Consider the following 22247-nt stretch of genomic DNA (forward strand, 5'->3'; position numbering starts at 1 on the left):
GCAACTGGAAGTCTAGTTGCCTCTCTCTCTCCCTCAAAAAGGTGGATGCAACTAGAAGTCCCTTTCCTCCCTCCTTCCATCCCTCTCTCACCCACCAAAAATAAAATACATCAAGAATCATAGAAACCATGCATATATTTTTTTTGACTAAGCTAGCCTGGGTTATAGAGTGGCTCATCCCTTTGTAGTACTATTATAAACGAATGTACAATGGTTATGAGGACCACGCCCATGTTACAAAAAGCGATATGCAACTAAAAGTCTAGTTTCCTCTCTGTATCTCTTTCAAAAAGGTGGATGCAACTAGAAGTCCCTCCCCCCTCCCTCTCTCATAAAGAAGGGGCTGTGGTGACCTTTTTATTGCACATTTTGTCTCACTCTTTAACACTCCTAATCTCACTCCCCATAACTAGTAGTGGCTTTCCCCATTGCTATTAGTTGGTGACTTGGTTCTTTCTCTCATTTCTTGTTGAAGATGATTTTTCCTTCTAGCATGCAATTTCTAATCTTCCATGGTGTGTCTCAGATCACCTTACAGATACTAGAAGATGTTCCATTGTGAGCGCGTTGAATCCTTTCTTGCCAAATTTCACAATTGGGACAGATGCTTTCCAAAGCTTGAGTACAGTTTTATTTTCGTACTTCCTCTTAAACCAATATATCATAAGCCTTAGAAGGTTGGTATGGGTGATGGGTTGAGTGTCGAATTGTCATATGGTTGCCTTCCAAATCTCACTTGTGAAGATGCATGTTATGAAACACATGTTTGTGATCCTCCATATCCCCTTCACATAGAAAGTGAAGATTTACAGGAATGTAGCCCCCATCTTTAACTTCGATCAGTTATGAAGAGTCTTATTTGGAAGGCTACCCAAGAAAATCGTGAAGCCTAAGGATGTGTTGGCCTCTTTATCAAGGGTTTCACTTTGCGAGCCATGCTCCCTAATCGCTTCATATACATTTTTTGGGTGATCTCTCCATAGTTGTTTGTTACCCAAGAAAGAGTATCCTCTTTTCCACATCTATTAGAGCATTCCACCAAATATGAGGTAACATGCTTCCATTAGCATCATACTTCTTGGATGGGGAAGCTGCCATATATTCCCATCAAAGATATTGGAATTTTTTTGTTGACTGTCCCATACTCAAGTACCTTATGATTTCTTCTCCAAAGATATCATGTAGAGACCTTCATTTAGCCAAGCATCATATGAAAAATTATGTTGTGGTTCCACTCCCAATTTTCCTTTAACTATTTGATTAACGTTATCTTCTTTTTTTAAACTATTAACTCTTTATTGGAATGAACGTGAATTTAAAATGGTGAGGCCCCCCAAATGGGGCTGGAAATAAAACAGACAAGGATGGGTAACTCCACAGGGGACCTAGGAAGAAAGCTGTAATATCTAAACTTCGTAAAGGAGACAGGCAGATCCTTCCTGATACACTCCTAATCTTCCACTGTGGTGTTGTTAGAGGCACCTACTTTGGCAAGGGTATTCGCCACAGAATTACTCTTGCGCCAAACATGGCTCCAAGAGATCGAAATACCCGAACAAAGATGGGTGGTCTCTTCAAAAGTGAGCACCCCAAGGATAGGGTGCTGCCGAAGAGGCCCAGCAGATGACATTGTTAGAATCTTCTTCGACGATGAGGGGGCAGGTCCAATGCACGACGAAAACTTGCAAACCTTCAAGAAGGGCACGGGCTTCCGCTGCTTGGGCATCAGCATGACCAATCAATTTGGAAAATGATGCAAGAATATGGCCCTCATTGTTCCGGAAGAGACTACCAATGCCTGCCTGGACGGGGTTCCCCATGGAACCCCCCAAAATTGAGCTTGATGGTTCCCAAAATTGGGGGGCGGGGGAACCAATGGGAGGACCGAAAGACCCCTCGTAGAGAAAGGTGGAGGAGAGGTTGCCAATTGAGCTTAAAAGCTGACCTCAACACACCTTTACAGGCCATGTGCTCGGATGCCCAGAAGGAGAGAAGGGACTTGATCCGATCGAACAACAAACTCTAGGATTAATGTTATCATGTTCATCTTACCAAGCCCAAGAGATGATCCCTCAATTTTGAATTCCAAATAAGGCTTCTCCAAGAGTATTTCCTTTTTATAAGTTCACGCAATGAGGAAGGGACTTTATTTGCCAATTCCGAAGGACCTATACATATAGATGAACACCTACAGACACACAGAGAAGATATAGAGAACCCAACATGACATTTATTCTAAATAAGTGAGAAAATAGCACATAAACAAACTGAAAAACATAGTTCAAAGTGAATTAAATGACACTGAGAAGAACTTGCAGATGCAAAGGTAAAATGGGAGTAACAACAACCCCTTTCATCAATTTATTGATTGTCAACGGAATGATATGATATGAAGCAAGCAGATCAAATTTTTCTCAAGGAGAATCTTTGTGCATTAAACCTGTCACTGTACTTAACATCAGGACACAGTGAACCTTATCCTCTATTTGTTCGCTTTATAAAGGATCTCAGCAACTGATCAGGGGAGGCCACTGCACGAGTTATTCTACGTCAGTTAGCACCTCAGTCCTCTTCTAATTAGTTTGTATAACACTCCAATCATTGTATTTTCACAAATTTAAATTAAACACCCAACTTCAAATACCATTTTTTGCCTTTTCAAATAAGCCTTACTCTCAATTCAAATTTCTCTGGTTGTTCTTTAGACTGCGATGCTTGTAAAATTGCAAAATTCTTGATACGAGATACGCTTTCTTTACACGCATTGGATGTGTTCCATTCCATCAGTGTCATCGCAATTTGTGACAATAGAGTAAGTGTCCACTTTAGGTGGAGAGAGGACCAAGGGCTAGATAAATATAGAAGTAAGGATGGGAGAGCAGTTGTTAAATTTCATACACACTCAGTAGAATAAGCTAAAATCACGTTGCATCGATCAGAAATCAGAAATGGAATGCAAATTTAACCAGAAAACCAGGATTTTTTTATCATGACTAGCATCAAACCATTGATAAAAGCACAATTCGCTGATAAAATATCACGGAAAACTTCATGAAATGGAAAATAGGAGCAACATACAGCTTTGTGCAGTTGATTTGTAGGAGGAGGAGACGGCGGAAGAGAGAAGTTCCAGCAAATGATGGATCCATCAGATCCGCCAGTGAAGAGTTGTTGATGATGGTTAAGAAGGGCCGTTGCAGTGATTTTGTGGAGAGGAGGGGATGGAGACCATAAACACTGCACTGATTCGCACCTCATTCTCTCACAATAATCACCAGCAACAGCACAATCATCTCCCTCTCGCACACGGTCGATCACCCCTGTCTCTCTCGGTGACTTTCAGGCCAGGGGCTTCGAGAAATCTGAAGTGCAAGTTTGGGTTTTTGGATACGCATGTTACCGCTAGAGCACACTGCACATATGTTCACGGGCAAAGAGCCCGAAATTTGGGATCCGCATGAGATTGTATAATACGAGACCATCATATTACGTATAAAGAGGTCAGAATTACTTTTGACCTTAACAGTGAGATTAATATTTAAACGGAGAAAAAGTTTATATAAATTTAAGGATGGACATCAAAAATCCATCAGAAAAAGTTGTTTTAATGTTGAAAAACGTTCTAATTGATCATCTCAACATCGAGATGTATGAATATAGAAAAAAAAAAAAAAAAAGTTTTAGTCCCTAAAGTAATGCATCTTGCAACACATTATTTAGACCTTTCATTTTCAATATTTTCATATATTTATAGATCTACTTGATTTTAACCATTTTTAGAGTTTAAAACTTTACAATTAGATATGAAATTAGATTTTCAGATAATCCGAAGAGTTTTTTTACACCAAAATTACATGTTAAGATAAATTTTGAAAGTGGCTGTTACCAATTTTAGAGTTTAAAACTTTACAATTAGATATGAAATTAGATTTTCAGATAATCCAAAGAGTTTTTTTACACCAAAATTACATGTTAAGATAAAATTTGAAGGTGCGTATTAATTGGATCGTTTAAAGTTGCAACTTTATAGAAACCACACCCTTTAAACAATTTTATTTGAGTCTTTCTACCCAAACAATGATCCATCTTCAAGTACCCAATTTCAAATCCAACGGTCAATGATAATTGTGACTTCTTTATATCGAAAGTATCATTTTATCCATTCCTTATTGTTATTATTATTATGGAAATCGCTTCTAAAAGTTTGATCTTACGAACAAATCCCTTTTTATTGAATTTTTTTACTTTTTTTCGCATATGCCCTAACTTTGGACTTAGTTTGTGTGAAGTTTAATTTTCCACATAATCTGACTTCGGACCTGGAAGGCCGAAGTTATTCCAAATATAAATTTCAGTCTTTCCAGATCCCAAATTGTATTTGAAACAAAAATAAACAAAAAGCCCTAAACATCAACTTGGACTTTCAAGGTTGAAAGTTGATGTTTGCAACAAAAACGTCCAATAAAAGATCCGTTTGAAGTTGCTGTTTGTGAATAAAAACCCACGTCAGACCTTGAAGCATCACTTCAAACAATTTATGAGCAAAACAAGATTAAACTTCCTATCTTTAATGTATGAAGTAGGAGTCGATTGAAAAATAAATAAAAAGTAAAAAATAAAAAATAAGTATGAATATAAAATCAAACTTTTTCAGGGGATTTTTTTAAAAGGCTAGTGTAAATTTCTCTCATAAGTATGTCAAAGTCTATTTTCAAGAGAGTCAATCATGGGAAGTCATAAAATACAAGAACATGGGAGGTAGTTTTTGCAGAGTCAAAATACAAAGCTCTTCAGTCTTTGATGGCCCGGTTTGGATAACTCAAAAAACCGACCTAGAATCCATAATATTTTAACTCTAGCAGAGGATTAAACTAAACTGAGTAAAAAAATTAGTATGTGGTTTCTAAAATTTTAGACCAAAAAACATTGTCGTTTTGAGAGAGGGAGTAACAATATACTCCTGCAGGAGCATAGTATACATTCTCGACTTAGAAAAGCTGTGAAGCCCCTCTCTCTCTCTCTAGCACCTACCCCTATTCTCTCTCTGTAACCCCATTTATCTCTCACTGTTCTTGTTGTCTCTCTCTATGCATCTCTTGACCAGCCTCTCTCAGTTGTTGGTCTCAATCTTCAAGCCCTAACCCTCACTTGTCCACCAGCTCTCATATCGTTTTGTCCTCTCTTCAAGCCCTTGAAGAAATTTCAGGTATGTTCTTCGTTGTTATTAGTCTTCATTGTTCTTAATTGCTTTAGATTTCAATCTTAGGGCTCTGATAATTTTCCATGGTATCAGAAAATTTCCTCTTAGTGTTCTGATAAATATCAGAAAGTCGTTCTTCATAGATGCAGTGTATGAAAAAATTGTCTCCTAGCCTTTTTGCTATGGCGTTTATTTATATCGTATTTTAAGTAGTTATTTTCTTTTAATGGTTTTGGATAAATTTGTCTCCACAGTAAAATGATTAGAAGGATAAGACAAGCCTATTTTTTGGGAGGGCCATTGCACAGAGGCCCATCGAGAATTGAATCTGTCGAGAATCAGAAAGTTGAATTCCCCATCATTTCCGTTTATCAAGGAGGTTGGGGAGAAGGTTTTTACCATGTGAAAACATAGAGCTCTCTTAACATACTTCTCTCTCTAGAAGTCTAAGAAGTTCATGAAAATCCAGGTTCCCACACTCATCAGTCCAACGACATTCTCTCTCAGATCTACCTGTTCGATGCTTACCTAGGGCCCGCAATTTTTTTTGGCTTTCGCTCTGGACATTACTTGTTTAGGCACACAGAGTGTTTATGAATTTCTTTTCTTTTTTCGGGCACGTAGGACTTTTTTTTTTGTGGCTTTCTCTTAGGACCTTATTTTTATAGGCACTAAGTGCGTTTAAAGCAGTAATGAAAGAACAGCTAGTGGATAAACTGTTTTTCAATCCCTTTAAATAGTTCCATTAAATCTCTTCAATGAAACTTATGGACATTAGCTTTTGAGGCCTACGCCAAGATTCTTATTTTGGGTTTCATTGGCCCCTTGGAATTTCTAGGATGTAGAAAATCTACACTTCGGAAACAGGTCAACAACGTTAGGATGCATATTTTGATTTGATTCTGGGATACATCTTTTATTTTCTGAAGTTGGGTCTGTTTCACTTAGAGGTTAGGTGGGCTTACACTTTACCTGTATGAACATTCTGTCTGATGTAGCATCTTGAGCAGGGACATTGTTTGTATCGTGGTAATCACTCGTGCAGTGATTCAACTATCGTGTACGGTGTCGCTGCCATTGGAGTATTCCTGATGGTTGACTTTGTGCAGGGGAGATTAACTGCACTCTATGATGACCATCATTCGCCCAGTATAGTTAATCTCCACCATCCATCACTGGGAATGGATAATGGATGCCCATGTGGTGCATCTGTCATACCACTACTCTGGTGTTGCATATATATATATTACTCTCTAATAGTTGCATTTCAAGATTTGTGTTTCCTTATTATGCCAATGTGCATTGTGTGTGCAAATCTGCTAATAGCAGTTATCACTTTCCTACTGCAAACTTCTGTCTCTTAGTTCTCTCGTCTGAGAGGATATCTAGTGTAGAAGTAGAGTGTTCTATCATAGTCAATGGACTAAAAGGAAAGTAGTTTGCTGCATGTCATTTCCAAGAATATTCTAGTTGTTTATATTTGCCAAACCCTCTCTGTGACAACATCTATGGTGTTTGGATCGAGTCTGAGTTTCTATACTGGTTTTCCTTAAGGTCGTGGTCCACTTTTATTCATTATAATGTGGCTTGCAACTTATTTGGCTTCCAGATGGTTGTATTTTGCGGCAGATTGCCTATTTACTTACTGAGATAATTATTAGATATCACAATTTTAATTAGTTCTTTCTATCACACTTCTTGTAAAAGGAATTTAGTTTGTTATATGGACCTGTGCACGTTGTTTTTCACTTTTATCAAGGGCAGACGAGTCATTTATTTCTTTGTCACTTCCTGTTGACCTCGCCCATATGTTAATTGCTTAGTGCCATTTCCTCATTTCATATTTTTGAGATTGGTTCTAGATTTGTCTTTTTCACATGTGCACCACAGTTAAACATAAAATTTAAGCAAGGAGAGCTTGATATAAATGTTATGCTTGGTGTTTATGATCCTTACTATTATACTCGGTTTTTACGATCCTTCGTATTGTTACTAACATTGTCACCTTCATTTTGAAGGTGGTTTATATTCTTTAATTTTCTTGACTGGAAAGTTTATCTATGCATCTTCAAAAGCGTCTTTTGCATTATAATTAGTTTACTTATAAATGCGACCTTAATTTATCACATTGTTGATTGTTTACTCAAAATGTCTCTTTTCTAAGATTCTGTCGCCATGCAAAGATAGAATGGGTGAATCTGCATTGCTGAAAAAGTCTGCCTCATCTCAGCCTGTTCAATTAGCCTGGAATGTGACTTGTTGGGGAGCAACTTTACTCATATTTGGTTGTGTTTCATTTTTGGGCTTTATTTATACAGCTATCTTGTCCAAGTTACATCCACTCTCTGGAAAGCAATTTATATCTGCCATCCAAACTGACAGGTATTGGGATACATCCATTGATTAAACTACCTATTATTTACTATTACACTGAGGCACCTATTGATCTTTCTTCTGCAAGTTCAAGATCATTTCTTTTTTATTCTGATTGAGTATGCAAGCATGAGATGTTGTGGATGGTGGTGAAGTTTTCGTCCTTAATTTCTTTTTTGAGAGAAAACTTAAATTTGGTGTCAGTTGATTGACAAATTCTGATTATGGAACTTTAACCCAGATCTTGTTTGAACGTCCTAAGTCGAGTTTACCTTAATAATGATTAAACTACTGAATGTATTTTGGAATAGGAATTAATAGAGGATGTGCATGTTTCCCCACATATATTATTAGCCTTAACAGCTGTTGTTTATGCTTTTAGTAGTAAAATCATTGATCTGGTTATTTTAGTAATCACAAGTATCAAGTCACTTCTATTTGCAGGTCTTAGTGGCTGTGGTTTTTTAGCAGGTGTGGCCTAATTGGATTCTCATGTTGAATATCTTATCAGTCAATGAGAACTGCCAACTGAAATTTCTTAAACCCTTTGAAATTTCTAGGATGTTACGGATCTACAGGAAAAGAAAGACTTAACTGGATTCCTTTTTTATTCTGCTCAGTTTTGAGACCTCCATTGATCTTGCACAGACCCTTTGCTTCATACTCTGACTCTTCTATAAAACAGATAATTAGAATTGTATGTGAACCTTTTGACACCCCAATGAATCTAAAACAACAGCCCATTCATAAGATCAAACTCCTACCTGGCAATATGGTTTATTTATAAATGTTATAAATGAACTCAGTTACAGGCCAGAAATTGATCACTTTAGGCTGCATTTAATGCATTAAAAGACCAGAGCTTTCAAGATCCTCTAGCAGTTAATAGGGTAGTCTTTTTCCACCTAGTGTTGTAGGGCATATATTCAAAGTATTGCTTTTAAGCATCATTTTGCATTGGATTTGGAAAGAACCAACTGACCCTTTTTTTTGTATTGCATGGCGCCCATTGCATCAGCATTTCAGTGGGCGGCTTTCCCAAACCCACTTAGCTCCCTAAGTTCCCTTCAGCTTATAATGATATCTTCAATTTTGGTAGTGTAAATGCAAGCAGAGCTGCTGGCTTAAAGCCTTCAGAGGCCAGCATAATATTGCTTGTTGACTTCAGGCACTGCTGTGCTTCACCTTTATACATCTGATTATTTGTTGCTTCTAATGTTGTGGGCTTATTAACATTTTGAATGTTCCTGTTAATCGTACCTAAATGCCTGAACTAAGTCATTTCTACCAGATTGTACTGCAAAGTGCTATGCAGAGCCTGTCATTCTCTAACAATCTGTTCTAGAACTGAAAATAAGGGCCTCACTTTATCGGAAAAAGTGAAGAAAAACTAAGCTTCTTGGCTTCGAGAGTAACCAGCAACTACCGTGCATGTTAGACTTCTTTCAAACAAGTACCATACTCATTTACTCACTAGAATCAGTTTCTCTGGTGATGCTTATTTACACGGCACATTTTAACCCTCAACAGTGGCTAGTTTTATTGGATATGCAACAAATTCCTGGAGAGATTTGGCCTCATACTATAATGTGGCCAATATTCTCTGCATGAGTGGCCACTGGATCGATAAAATTTGGATCCTGTTCCCAAATGTTATGGGTTCCTAGTTATATCTTGGTCGTCTTAAGTGTTGTACTTCATGGTATATAAGGGAATTATGTTAGGGAGATTCATGGCAACAAATCCTGCTCTCATTCTCCATTAATTGAAGACTTAACATGGCAGATGAGCACACACAAAGAACCATGGTTTTGTTCTTGTTAATCCCCTCATTAGATTATATTTGTCTGTCCTTCCAAATTATCTCCTCGTTCTCTATTCATACAAAATTTCCCCAATATTATCTGACTTGAGGGCTACTGATATCCTCATGTCATTTATGTTTTGCCAACTTAAGTTGTGTGATTTTGGTCGAAGTAAAAACTCTTGACATTTACTTATCGCAGCCTACCAGAATTTGTTGGAGATACTTTTGAAGTTTGATGAAGTCATCTGGATCTTGCCTTAGGCATCATTTCTTTTGAAAATCCTAGGGTTTCTTGTCCCTGCACTGCAGTCTCAATTTGTGAATGTTTTTTTCTTTGGGTGTTTGCTATGCCAACCTTAGGGCAATCAAACAGTTGATGTATTAATGAGTCGAATGCAATCATTCCACACAGATGGAAGAGCCTGTATGTGAATGCTATGATGGTCAGCAGTGTATTGGTCATTAATGGTTGATGATCTTAAGGCGTGATATCATGCATGTAATTATATGTTAGTCAATTTGCAGTTACCCCTCGGGAGGCATGTCTTAGAACTGTTCATTTTATTGTAATGTACATTCAATTTGCATTACTTGAGGGCATCCTTTTCTCCTACAGTACTGTTCAGTACACAGCTTATAGAAAGATGGATCGGTCTGCTAGTCTAGATAAATGATTTTCTACTTCTGGTTGATGTAATTTTCTTTTTTTTTTTGTGAAAAAAAAGAAGTAACAGAATTAGGGGTGCCAACGGTCTGGTCGGGGCCTCGGCTTTTGGGCCAGGCCAGGTTCCGGTGTTTCAGGCCACTTTGTTTTCAGGCCCGGCCTGGTGAAACAAGCCCGCAATCGTTCTAAGGGCCTGAAGATAGCCCTCTTGAGAGAGAGAGAGAGAGATGGGTGGTTTTTTGGGGGAGGAGAGGGCTAGAGAGATGGGTGGTTTTGGGGGACGAGAGAGATGGACGGTTTTTAGGGAGGAGAGAGAGATGGGCAGTTTTTTGGGAGAGGACAGAGATGGGTGGTTTTTGGGGAGGAGAGAGATGGAGTTTTTTGGGAGAACAGGGCAGTTTTTTTGGGGGGGAGAGAGAGACCTGTTATTGAGCAATGTTGTATTGTCAAAATCAAAGGGTGTTGGGGCTCTGCTAGGGTTTCGTGAGATGGTGGGATCAGTGTGCTGCCATGGCTGCGTGGGCTGGTAATGCTATGGTTTCTGATGATTCCAGCCATGGCGGCCCACTTCCCATGAAAGGCAAGCCCCCAGAGTGGTCTGCCAGTGCAACTTGGCGGTGATGATCGTTCTCGAAAATAGGGCAGCGTGGTATATGGTTTTGGCGATGGATCTACTGCGAATACTACTGGATCTGATAAGGGTTCATCCCTAAAGGTGGACAGTGGCTTTGGCGATGGATCTGGCACAAAACCGACTGGATCCGACGAGGGTGATCTTGTTCATTGTGGTAAGCAGAATCTCAACTCTGAGATGGATCCAAATACTAAGCTGGTAGTTGAGGGATCTGTGCCTCATGTTGAGCATGGATCTGGGTATCGTGTGATAATGGATCTAGCTATGGTGTTCAGGGAGGTTATTCCACAGTCTCTTCTGGTGTTCATGATCAGGTTATTTTTTCTCATGATACGTCGCAGCTCCTTGTGAGATCTGGGAAGGGTGATTGATCATGGCAAGAGGATGCTCTCAGCTGTTAAAGGTGATCATGACAAGGGAGCTTCTGGTTTTTCATATGATCGCAGTTCTAATGGTGGTTTGATTGCTATGGGTGAGTGTGATGGCTCTAGTCATCGTGCTCTTTCTTCTCTAGATGGGGCTGTTATTGCAAAGGAGTCGTTTATTGTTTCTGATATTCACAGTGGTTATCGAGGGGTTCGTAGGATTGCAGACAACCCTTGTAACAGATCTTGGCTTTGCCTCTCGCAATGGATTGGACATTGCCTATGACTCTAGGTCTCTTGGATCTGGGCAAGGTGTTCATGTTAAAGGAACCCCTGATGGTTCATATATGGTTCCCTACGAGAATGCCAATGGTGTTTCTGTGGCGGCAGACAATGACGCTAGACACAGATCTGCAGATATACAAGGTACTGGCCCTTGCACTAAGGAGCATCAAGGGGTGGCAACAGATCTGATGATTCTAGGGTGTTGGGTATCTTTGGAATCTGGACCAAGTGTTTGTACTATGCAGAGTGAACATGTGATCTCTGCTGGTCATCTTGGTGCTGTGGATTACACACACAAGTCTGTTATTGCGGGTGAGCATGTTGATCTTGGTTTAGATCATCATGTTGTCGATGGTTCACATAAGTCTACCAGTAATTGTGCAGATAAAGTTATTATGGATCGTGAGGGTGCTGGTTTTCATGGGTTTGATATTGAAAACACCCGTGGTGAGGCTAGGGGTGTTGCTCTACTTTGGCATTCTGCTCCGAGCAAATATGGTGCTGGATTATTTGTTAATGGTGCTTCTTTTGGCAACAATTATGTCCTTGGATCTACTTCTTTTGCTGCTGATATTGGAGGAGATGGAAGGAGAAATTTCAAGGAATTTTCCCCCTTGTTACCTGGTTCGAAATCAGAAAAGGTGAAGGTTGCGACCCCTACAAACTGTTGGAATTTGGGTAAGTCTATGGACCTACTGTTTGGTGCTAAAGGCATCCAAAATGGAGTTTGTTATTTTGATGAACTGGAGATTAGCCCCACTGAAACTAGAAATGGGAGATATAATGTAAAAATTGGAAAGGAATTGGTAGATTCATGCTTGAAGAGGTGGGACAACTGTCTTCTTGGATATTTCTTGGGGTGTAGGCCTGAAGGGACGTATATGAAGAGTATGTCGCAAAGGATGTGGACGCTGAAGAATGATCTTGAAATCTTCTCACTTGACGATGGCTTTCTTATTTTCAAATTTCACTCAAAAGAGGAAATGGAAATAGCATGCATGGGTGGTCGATGGTTTGTTAATAAAAAGTGCTTGATTCTGTAGGAATGGGACCGCTCGGTTCAACCTTTTAGAACCACACGTCAAACAGTGCCAATATTGATTAAACTGCACAATCTCCCTCTGGTTTTCTGGGAGCTTGGGATTCTATTTCGGATTGCATCTAGTGTGGGCAAGCCCATCTTTATGGATAAACCAACAAAGTTGAGATCTCGGGCTGAACCTCGTGCTTGCGTTGCAATGGACTTGGACAACCCATGTCTTAATGAGGTGTGGTTTGACATTGATGGCAAGGAGCGCTGCTAACAAATTATGTTTGAGTTTATTCCAGCTACATGCCTGTACGTTCTTTGCCCAAAAGGACGCATTGAAGCCGAAGGGTGTAGTAACTAACAATTACAATGGTTCTGTGGTCATGTTACCTTCGGGAGAAGAGGGTTGGAAAGTCATGAAGGGATGGAGACAGTTCCCATATAAGAAGAAGAGATGGACTCTACTTCTTCCAATGGGTTTCAAGCTTTGGCTGAAGATAAAGAGGATGATGTGAATATTGATTGAGAACTATTGGATGTTCTGGATAATGGTGTTGATCAATCAAGAACAGTTGGATGTTCTGGATGATGGTGTTGATTGTCCGAATGGCTGCACAACCTAGTGTTGAAGGTGGTGTTGGCACACATACTCATGGTGATGATATGGTACAAGTAGGCCATTTTATTTGGGCATGGTGGGGACTGATTCCATGATAAGCACAGATTTTGTTGACCCTCCAAATCAGCAACAGGATTCTAAGGAAGTTTCATTAGAGGATGGTGTTGACAATCAGTTGAATACCATAGTGGAGGTAGAGAGAGAGGTTGGTGTTGACTGATGACGGAAGTTTGGAGGGGATTTCTGGTTCCTTGCATGATCCTACATGTATGGAGACTCATGTGACTGCTCAGTTTCCTCCAGAGGATATGCAATAGAAGGAATTGGTTGAGGACGTGAACTCATCTCAAACAGTCACGCTGAGCATTGGTAGTGTTCATGGTTTAGACACACCGAGAACAGATAATCAGCAGAAGAAGGATGTTAAAAATGCAATGTTCTCTGTCGTGTCGAAGCCAAGCATCTCTTTGGATGGTGGGGATGGCAAGGCTGACGGTTCTAGTAAGCAGTTGCAGGATCACACTCTCGGTGATGGGCAAAGAAAAGTTAGAACTCGTTCACAAACAACAGCCTCTTTAGCAGCTCATGGGTAAGAAGGCGTCTCATAAGGCCCAGCATATATTTTACATTGTCTTCCCTTGCCAAATTTTCGAATTCTTAATCATTTTATTTGTCAGTTGTAGCTTGGAATGTATGCGGCCTTCAAGGTCAGGGTAGGGTATCTGATATTGGTGTTCTCAAGAATCAACAAAATATATTTCTTCTTTTTTTATTAGAGACAAAATTGCCTGTACATTTGAACAATGTTTGGTCATGAAAATTGGGGTTTTACAATAATTTTGTTACCAATGATGTTGATGGTGGATCCCAAATCTTACTCCTTTGGAATCCTCTGATCTATTCAATTAGAGTGATTAATTTTTAATGATCAAATGATAACTATTGAAGCCACTCGATTATGCAATGGTAAAATCAGTGATTTTTTGAGCATATGCATTTAACCCCGTATCTTAGAGGGCTTTACTTTGGGACCATATGCGAAGTATAGGGGCTGCCACTACAATACCTTGCTTTGGTACTAGGGGACTTTTAACACTTTATTGGATAGTTCGGAGAGGATGGGGGGTAGTTGCTCTTTACCCCGGAATTTAGGTGATTTTGCACAAGTTATGTCCAACTGCGCACTAAGTGACCTTGGTGTAGTTAGGGGTGGTTTTCTTGGTCTATCAACCAGTTGATTGGAAGTGTATAAGAAGGAGATTGGATTGCGCAATGATAACCACAGATTGGATTTTAGCATATCCAGAATCTAAGGTCGAGCTTCTCCCAAAGAGGAACTCTGATCATTGCCCCTTGCTTGTCTCAATTTCAAATTTGAGTCCGGTTGGGCCAAAACCCTTTCAGTATTTCTCAACTTAGCAGAAAACCCCTGATTTTATGGATATAATTTCAGAATCTCGCTAGGTAGAGTGGGGGTACACCCATGTTCTATTTTGTTACAAAATTGAAAAGATTGAGGGACCTGTGTGCATGGAATAAAGAAATGTTTGGTCATGTGGGTGAATCTATTGTAGCGGTCCAGCAACAATTGTCTCTTTTACATGATAGTCTATGCAGTGATCCTTCAAATGAGTTGTTGATGAGAAAAGAGGAGTGTACTCAGAGGCTACAGCTACTATTGAGTCATGAAGAGAGTATATGGAGGCAAAAGTCTAGGCAAAATTAGCTAAAGGAAGGGGATTCAAATTCTAAGTTTTTTCATTTATCCATTGTGATAAGGAGTGATGGCATTATTTTTTGAAGGATCAGAATGGGGATTTCTCTTGCTACTAAAGCCGACATTGACAATCATATGATTGGCTTTTTTGAAGATCTTCTAGCCGACGAGAGTGATATTGACCTTCATTTGGTTGATCAGTTTCTGCCCCCATCTTTGCTTAGCCCTCATCGTAAGGAAAAATTGATTGCAGAGGTCACTATGGAGGAGTTCAAGGAATGCATTTGGGGCATGAAGTGTGAGAGTGCTCTGGGTCTTGATGGCTTCTCAGTGGAATTTTATAAATCTGGGTGGGAGCTAATTAAAAAGGATCTTTTTATGGCCCTCAAAGATTTCTTCAGCATAGGTAAACTTCTCCGCTAAATCGATTCTACTTTTATTTGTGTAATTCCAAAGGTGGAGGCCCCTAGCATGATGAAAGATTTTCGCCCTATTGGTTTATGTAATGTCCTGAACAAAATTATCAGTAAACGCATCTCTAATCATCTACGAGTGGTTCTTGATGATATTATTGATCCTAAACAGGCTGCTATTTTTTAAGGCAGACTTATCATAGATAACATTCTTATGGCAAATGAGTTGATCTCTCTTTGTCACAAGACTTCAACTAGGGCAAAAATGTGTCTGCAGATTGATTTGAGCAGTGCGTATGATAGGGTAATCTTGGGCCTTTATTTTGTCCACGCTCCATGCATTGGGTTCTCCAAAGATCTTTATTTCCTGAATTCGTCTTTGTATTTCCACTCCCGTTTTTTCTGTATTAAGGAATGATTCTCGAAAGGGTTATTTTAAAGGGATCCTTTATTTCCATATTTGTTCTTGTTGGTCATGGATTTTTTCAGTAGACAGATGGACTATGCTATGGTGCAAGAAAGAATACCTAGGGCCTTTCCTTCTAGATATGATTATGGGGTTTCACATTTGTTCTATGCTGATGATGTTGTTATCGTTTGTGAAGCATCTAATTCTTCTGATATTGTTATGCAAGAGGTTCTTAACAACTTTGAAGTTACTTCGTGTCTGAAGTTAAATTCTTCAAAAAGCAAAGTTCTTTTCTTTGGTGTAGCACATGTTGGCCGGTCCAAGATATTGAGGGAGCTGAAGTTCGGAGAAAGTTCCTTATCAATGCGATACTTGGGGTTGCCTTTATTCCATGGGCATCTAAAGCATAGTTATTGTCACAATCTAATTGGCAAAGTTATTGGGAAGATTGGTACATGATAAGCCCTATGCCTACCCTATGCAAGTCATCTATAGTTGTTGGATTCAGTACTCTGTGCTTCATCTATTTTCTAGATCTTATCATTTATTCTTCTGAAACGAACATGCAATTGATTGAAAGGCTGCAGAGGAATTTTGTATGGGCAAGTGTGGCGGGAAAAAAAGGTGTTCATCTTATTAAATGGAGGATAGTTTGCCTTACTCAGGAAGAGGGGGGTGTGGGGGGGGGGGGGCGGGCGGGCTGGGGGTACGTGACATTGTGGACTTTAATTTTGTAGGATTGATGAAGTTAGCCTGGAGGATCTTGGCAAACCCCTCCTTTCTATTAGCTCTGTTCTTCAAGCATAGATATTTCAGAAATACTTCAATATGGGAGGCCAAAAGGAAACGATGTTGTTCTTATGCCTGGAAGAGTATCTTATTTGGGTTAGCACATCTGTAGGATAATGTTCAGTGGCTTATTGGGGAAGGACAGATGGTGGATTTTTTAATAGATCCATAATTATCAGGGCAGTCGATATCGGATTCCTATGGTGTCGGTGTACATGTGGATTTGGGGGATTTCGTTGGGATGAAGGTTTCGGATTAGATAGATGGCTTCCCTCAATCTTGGGCCTTGCCTCCACCGACATCAGATTCTTTGAGAAGTATATGGAGGGAGGTCGAGAGTTATACTCTTCCCTTATAGCCTAAAAAGGATTAATTAGTGTAGATTCATTTTGTTAGCAGCTTGTTCTCAATTAAGAAGCTTGGGATTTTATTTGATATAAAGGATCATCGTAGCCTATATTTCGAGCCCTTTGGTCTTCTAAATGTCACCTAAGGGGCAAACGGTTTTTTTGTTGGCCCTTCTCAATTGCTTACCAACTATATCTATATTTTAGCAGTGTGGCATTGCTTTGGCCTCTTTATGTCCTTTTTGTAGGAACAATATTGACAGTCTTTATCATTAATTGTTCCAGTGTATTTTTTTACATAGTGTACGGAGGTCAGTAGCATGGCGGTGTGGTAAGCCTTCAGGTTTAAATTAGCATGGCGGTGTGGTAAGCCTTCAGGTTTAAATCACATGGTGTATGGAGGTCAGTAACATGGTGTATGGTTAGCCTTCAGGTTTAAATCAGATGGTCTTATCAATATATGAACTTTTATTTTCTTTACAACTATTCGGTTTCTATTGGAGGAACGAAATAGATGAATTTTTCAATCAAGGTCTACAAAGACGGAACAACTTGTTAAGTGAATCTCTGCGCATATTAAGGAGTTTGCGGGTGCTAAAAAGTGGGATTTTCATTAAGCAAAAAAGGCAATTATTGACAATTTTCAAATCACTTCATGTCAACAGAAACTAAAATCCCTTACCCCGGTAGCGTGGTCATTTCTTGTGGCCCAAAATTTAAAATTGAATATCGATGGAGCTTCCTTGCATAATTCTGGATTAGCAGGTGGTGATGGTGTGATCAGAGATAGTAATGGTGGTTTTCTTGCTGCGTTTGCTAAGCCTTTTGGCATTTCTTCTAACAATTACGATGACTTTTTTACCCCAAAAGAAGGTCTTCACCTAGTTATCCAGAGGAGATGTTTCCCTCTCCAAGTTTAAAGTGATTCGTCTCTGCTGGTGAATGTTATCCAGAATCACTATCGTGTCCCATGTAGGTTACAGACAGTTGCAGACAATTGTCGGAGCAGACCTTATACTCATACGTGGTCCATCGCCCACATTTATCGTGAGGCGAACATGGTAGCTGATGCCTTTGTTAAGAAATCACCTTTTAGTTCTGGTGCTACTATTTGGCACTGTTGTCCGTCGGACTTTATTTCCATGCTTGTACTTCATGATTTGGCTCAACTGCTCTATTATAGGGTTGTAAAGTAATGAGGTGTCTACTTTCTTATTTTATATTAATGAAAAACGGGTAGGAGGCCTTCTCCCCTACTGACTTACCTAAGAGAGAGAGAGAGAGAGAGAGGCAACTTTTGGGGGGAGGAGGGGCATGTGATGGTTGGGTGGCCACGTGCCTCCATCGCTCTCCCCAATATCTTTTTAGGTTTTCAAAAATATTTTTAGAGAGAGGGAGAGAGAAAAAGATGGGCATGTGGTAGTCAACCATGTGCCTCTTTCACTTCACCAGTGCCCTTTTTAGATTTTCAAAAACAAAAAAATTTATTTGTTAGATTTTATTAGGATTTAAAAAAAATACTTTAATATAATTTTTTTTTAGAAAAAGACTTTTCTTTCTTTTGAGGAGATGGACTTAAAAAAAAAAGTATGTATGTACGTGTATATATATATATATATATATATATATATATATATATATATATATATATATATGATCTCTCTCTTCAATTTTTCTCTTTTAAGTTAAGTCCATCTCAGGAAAAAAAACATTTCTATAGAAAAATAATACTTGAGTATTTTATAAGCCTTAATAAAATTGAACAAATAATATATATATATATATAATATGTATTTTTTTTTTTAAATCTGAAAAGGGCATTGGGGAAGTGAAGGAGGCATGTGGTTGCCTAACTACCACATGCACATCTCTCTCTCTCTCTCTCCTTAAAAATATTCTTGAAAAACCTTAGAAGGCGTTGGGGGGAGGGGGGGGGGGGTGTGATGGAGATGTGGCCATGCGACCATCACATGCCCTCCCCCCCCTTCGAAAATTGCCAATCTCTCTCCTTCCTTTAAAAGTCGCCCCTCCTTCGCTCTCTCTCCTTCCCCTCAAAAACCGTCTTTCCCCTCCCTCCAAAAAACTACTCATCTTTATCCCTTTCTCTCGCTCCTCCCCAAAATCCACCCTCTCTTCCCCCCCACCCCACCCCACCCCACCCCAAAAAAAAAACTGCTCATCGCTTTTTTCTTGGTAAGTCAAAGTGAGGGAGAAGGCCTCTTACTTGTTTTTTATTAATAAAATATAAGAAGGAAGCAATTGATTATTTTACAACTCTATGATAGGACGATTGCGTTAGATTATGAAGTAAAAGCAAAGAAATAAAGTCTGGTCAAGAGCGCTAAACAGTCGCTCTAGGGCTAAAAGAAGCTTTTTTAGTAAGAATATCAACTACCATTTTGGCCTCATGAAACATATGTGAAATTGACCTGTACGAGTGGAAAATCTTCTCCAACAATTAGCTGCAACAGTCTATAATCTCCATGGAGTCGGTGGCGATCATGAATGTCATTCTGCGGTAAAGATGAAGAGGAACGCCATCCAACTAGATAGCCAGATGAAGACCTTTTTCAAGAGCAAGAAACTCTGCATAATTATTAGAGGCAGTGCCAAATGACTTAGTAAAAGTAGCAACGCAAGCACCATTATTATCTCTAATAATACCTCCACCACCTGCTAAATTTGGGTTCTGAAAAGAAGGTCCATCAATATTGAACTCGAAATGCTGGGACTCAGAGAAAGACCAAGCCACCGGAATAATGGATCTGAGTTTTTGCGGACGCCATGTGATATGGAAGTTATCAATGATTGCTTTTTCTGACAAATGAAAAGCCCACTCTTTCGTGACTGCCAGTTCCTTAATATGAGAAAAAATCCACTTAACAATTTGTTCCCCTCTAGTGGACCTTGACTGAAAGATTCTCCTATTTCGCTCCTCTCATAAAAACCATATTGTTGTGAGGAAAATAGAAGACCAAATGTTAAGAAGGCCATCTGATTTAAAACGGAAAAGTAACCATCTCCTTAACATATCAAGAATAGAAATATCAAAGGTGTAATGCTCCCCACGCCGCCATGCAACCGACCTCCATTCACCCTACAAGAACCCATAGTGAAACAATAGATAACAAAGGTTATCATCATTGTTCCTACAGAAGGGGCATATGGAGTCCAGATCAACATAGACTGTTGCATAAGAAATGCAGTGGGTAAGCAATTATGAAGGGCTAGCCAAGAAAACCATTTGGCTCTGGGGTGACATTTAAAAGACCAAAGAACTCAAAAAATAGACTGTGATGAACCTTTGTCTCAAATAAATTTTTAAGCTTCTTTAATAAGAAATAGATCGCTAGCAAGAGTGAATCCACACTAAGAGATCCCTTTTAGGCTGCAAGGGTAAAGTTTAACTCTCAACCTCCTTCCATATACTGATAAGAGGAACTAATGTAGTAGAAGGAAGAGCCCAAGATAGAGGGGAACCTTTGATATAATTAGAAACCTTTCGCCCAACGAAATCCCCTAAATCCTCGTGTGCACTTCCACCATAGGAATCCCATATGGATTGCCCTGATAACCAGGGGTCTACCCAAACATTGACGAGCTGGCCATGCCCAATAATCCATTGAACATTATCTTTTAGATGAGATAAGCCCAATAAAAATCCCTTCCAAGCATAAGAATAGTACCATTCGCTTTGGCCTCCCATATAGTAGTAGTCTTGAAGTATCTGTGCTTGAAAAACCAAGATAATAGAGACGAGGGGTCTGCCAAGATTCTCCAAGCCCACTTCATCATTCCTACAGTGTTAAAATCAATAATATTGCATATCACAAGCCCCCCTTATTCCTGAGAAAAGCAAATTGTCTTCGATTTAACAAGGTAGACACCTTTTCTTTCTGCCACATCTGCCTATAGAAAGTTCCTCTGTAATCTCTATATCATATTACAAGTAAATTTCAGAATAATAAACAATAGAATCCAGAAAATAGATGATGCACTGAGTACTGATTTCAGCAACTGCAACCAACCTGCCTAGGATAAACACAGAGCTTGCCATGTACCAATCTTCTCAACAACCCTGCCAACCAAACTTGATAATAAATGTGCTTTGAATGCCCATGGAACAAATGCAGTCCCAAGTATCTGACTAGTAAGGAACCTTGTCTAAAGTTCAGCACTCAAAATCGTGGATCGAACAGCCTGCTGACACCAAAAAAAAAACTTTGCTTTTGGTATTGTTTAGCTTGACCACTAACAAGTTCAAAGTTTGACATAACTCCTTTCAAAGCAATAGCAGAGGAAATAGATGTTTCACAAAAAACAACAGCATCATCAACATAAAATAAATGTGAAACCCCTAATCGCACAAGGAGAGGCCCTAGGAATCATCCCTTGCACCATGGTGTAATCAATCTGTATACTAAGAGAGTCCATAACCAACAAGAACAAATACAAAGATAAGGGTCCCCTTGCATTAATCCTCTTTTCCCTCTAATGAAAGCCTTTGGAGAATCATTTCTTAACACTGAAAAAGAAGTTGTGGAGATGCATAGTCTAACCCATGAAATAAAAGTCTCTGGGAACTCCAAGGCATGCAATCTAGCCAAAATGAATGCCCAAGATACTCTATCATAGAAGCCACTTAAATCAAGCTGCAAGCACATCTTAGCCCTAACCATTCTTATAGCAAAGAGAAATGAGTTCATTTGCCATAAGAATGTTATCTGTGATAAGTCTACATCTTGACTAGGGTCAATAAGGTCCTCGAGCACCACCTATAAACAATTAGAAATAGGCTTACTGATGATTTTATACACAACATTGCATAGACTAATAGGGTGGAAATCCTTCACAACTTTAGGGGAATCCACTGTAGGAATTAAACAAATAAAGGTGGACTTTATCTATTTAAGAATTTTACCTTTCCTGGAGAAATCTCTGAGAGCCATAAAAAGATCCTTCTTGATAACCTCCCAATCAAATTTATAGAATTCCGTGGAGAAACCATTAGGACCCGAAGCATTGTCACACTTAATGCCCCAGATACAATCCTTTATCTCCTCCAGAGTGACCTCTTCAACCAATTTTTCCTTCCAAATACGACTGAGCAAAGATGGGGGCAGAAACCAATCTGCCAAATGAAGATTGATATTACTTTCCTGAGCTAGCAAATCTTCAAAATATCTAATTATATGATTGTTAATATTCGCTTCTGTGACGAAAGAATTCCCATTCTGATCCTTGAGAGAAATAATATGATCACCCTTCTCTTTATCACAGTAGACAAATGAAAGAACTTTGTATTAGAATCTCCTTTCTTTAACCAGTTTTGCCTCAACTTTTGCCTCCATATACTCTCTTCATGAGCCAAAAGGGATTGCAATTTCTGTGTACAATCCTTCTCCTCTACTATCAAGGCATCATTAGAGGGATCATGTCACAAACTATCATGTAAAGAAGACTGCTCCTTCCAAACCACTATGATAGAATCACCCACATGGCCAAAACATCTTTGTTCCATGCGCACAAGTCCCCCTTCAATCTTTTCAACTTTGTAACAAAACGAAACATAGGAGTACCCTGCACTTAGCCTTG

General features: G+C 39.2%; 1 protein-coding gene and 1 long non-coding RNA gene across 4 annotated transcripts in view; one reads left to right on the plus strand and one right to left on the minus strand.

The window, feature by feature from the left end:
• Positions 1-3391, minus strand: part of LOC18433340 (Transducin/WD40 repeat-like superfamily protein) — a 28357-nt gene extending 24966 nt beyond the window's left edge. For both annotated transcript variants that reach the window (XR_016052655.1, XM_006843433.4), the window contains exon 1: positions 3079-3391. Coding sequence is in view for 1 of the 2 variants with exons in the window: in XM_006843433.4 (XP_006843496.1) it covers positions 3079-3258 (180 nt within the window). In the remaining variant the exon portion in view is untranslated. The remainder of the gene's footprint in view (positions 1-3078) is intronic.
• Positions 3392-5064: 1673 nt separating this feature from the next.
• Positions 5065-10237, plus strand: LOC105420577 (uncharacterized). 2 transcript variants are annotated; one of them, XR_002280758.2, is made up of 3 exons: positions 5065-5206; positions 7519-7582; positions 10106-10237. It is a non-coding gene; the product is annotated as an uncharacterized LOC105420577 (long non-coding RNA). The 2 variants fall into 2 exon arrangements; XR_016052664.1 differs by lacking the exon at positions 10106-10237 and adding an exon at positions 9580-9712.
• Positions 10238-22247: the final 12010 nt, after the last annotated feature.

This window comes from Amborella trichopoda, chromosome 1 (genome assembly GCF_054954075.1).
Source record: "Amborella trichopoda isolate Santa Cruz 75 chromosome 1, AtrichopodaSantaCruz75HAP2 v2.0, whole genome shotgun sequence".
NCBI lineage: Eukaryota > Viridiplantae > Streptophyta > Magnoliopsida > Amborellales > Amborellaceae > Amborella > Amborella trichopoda.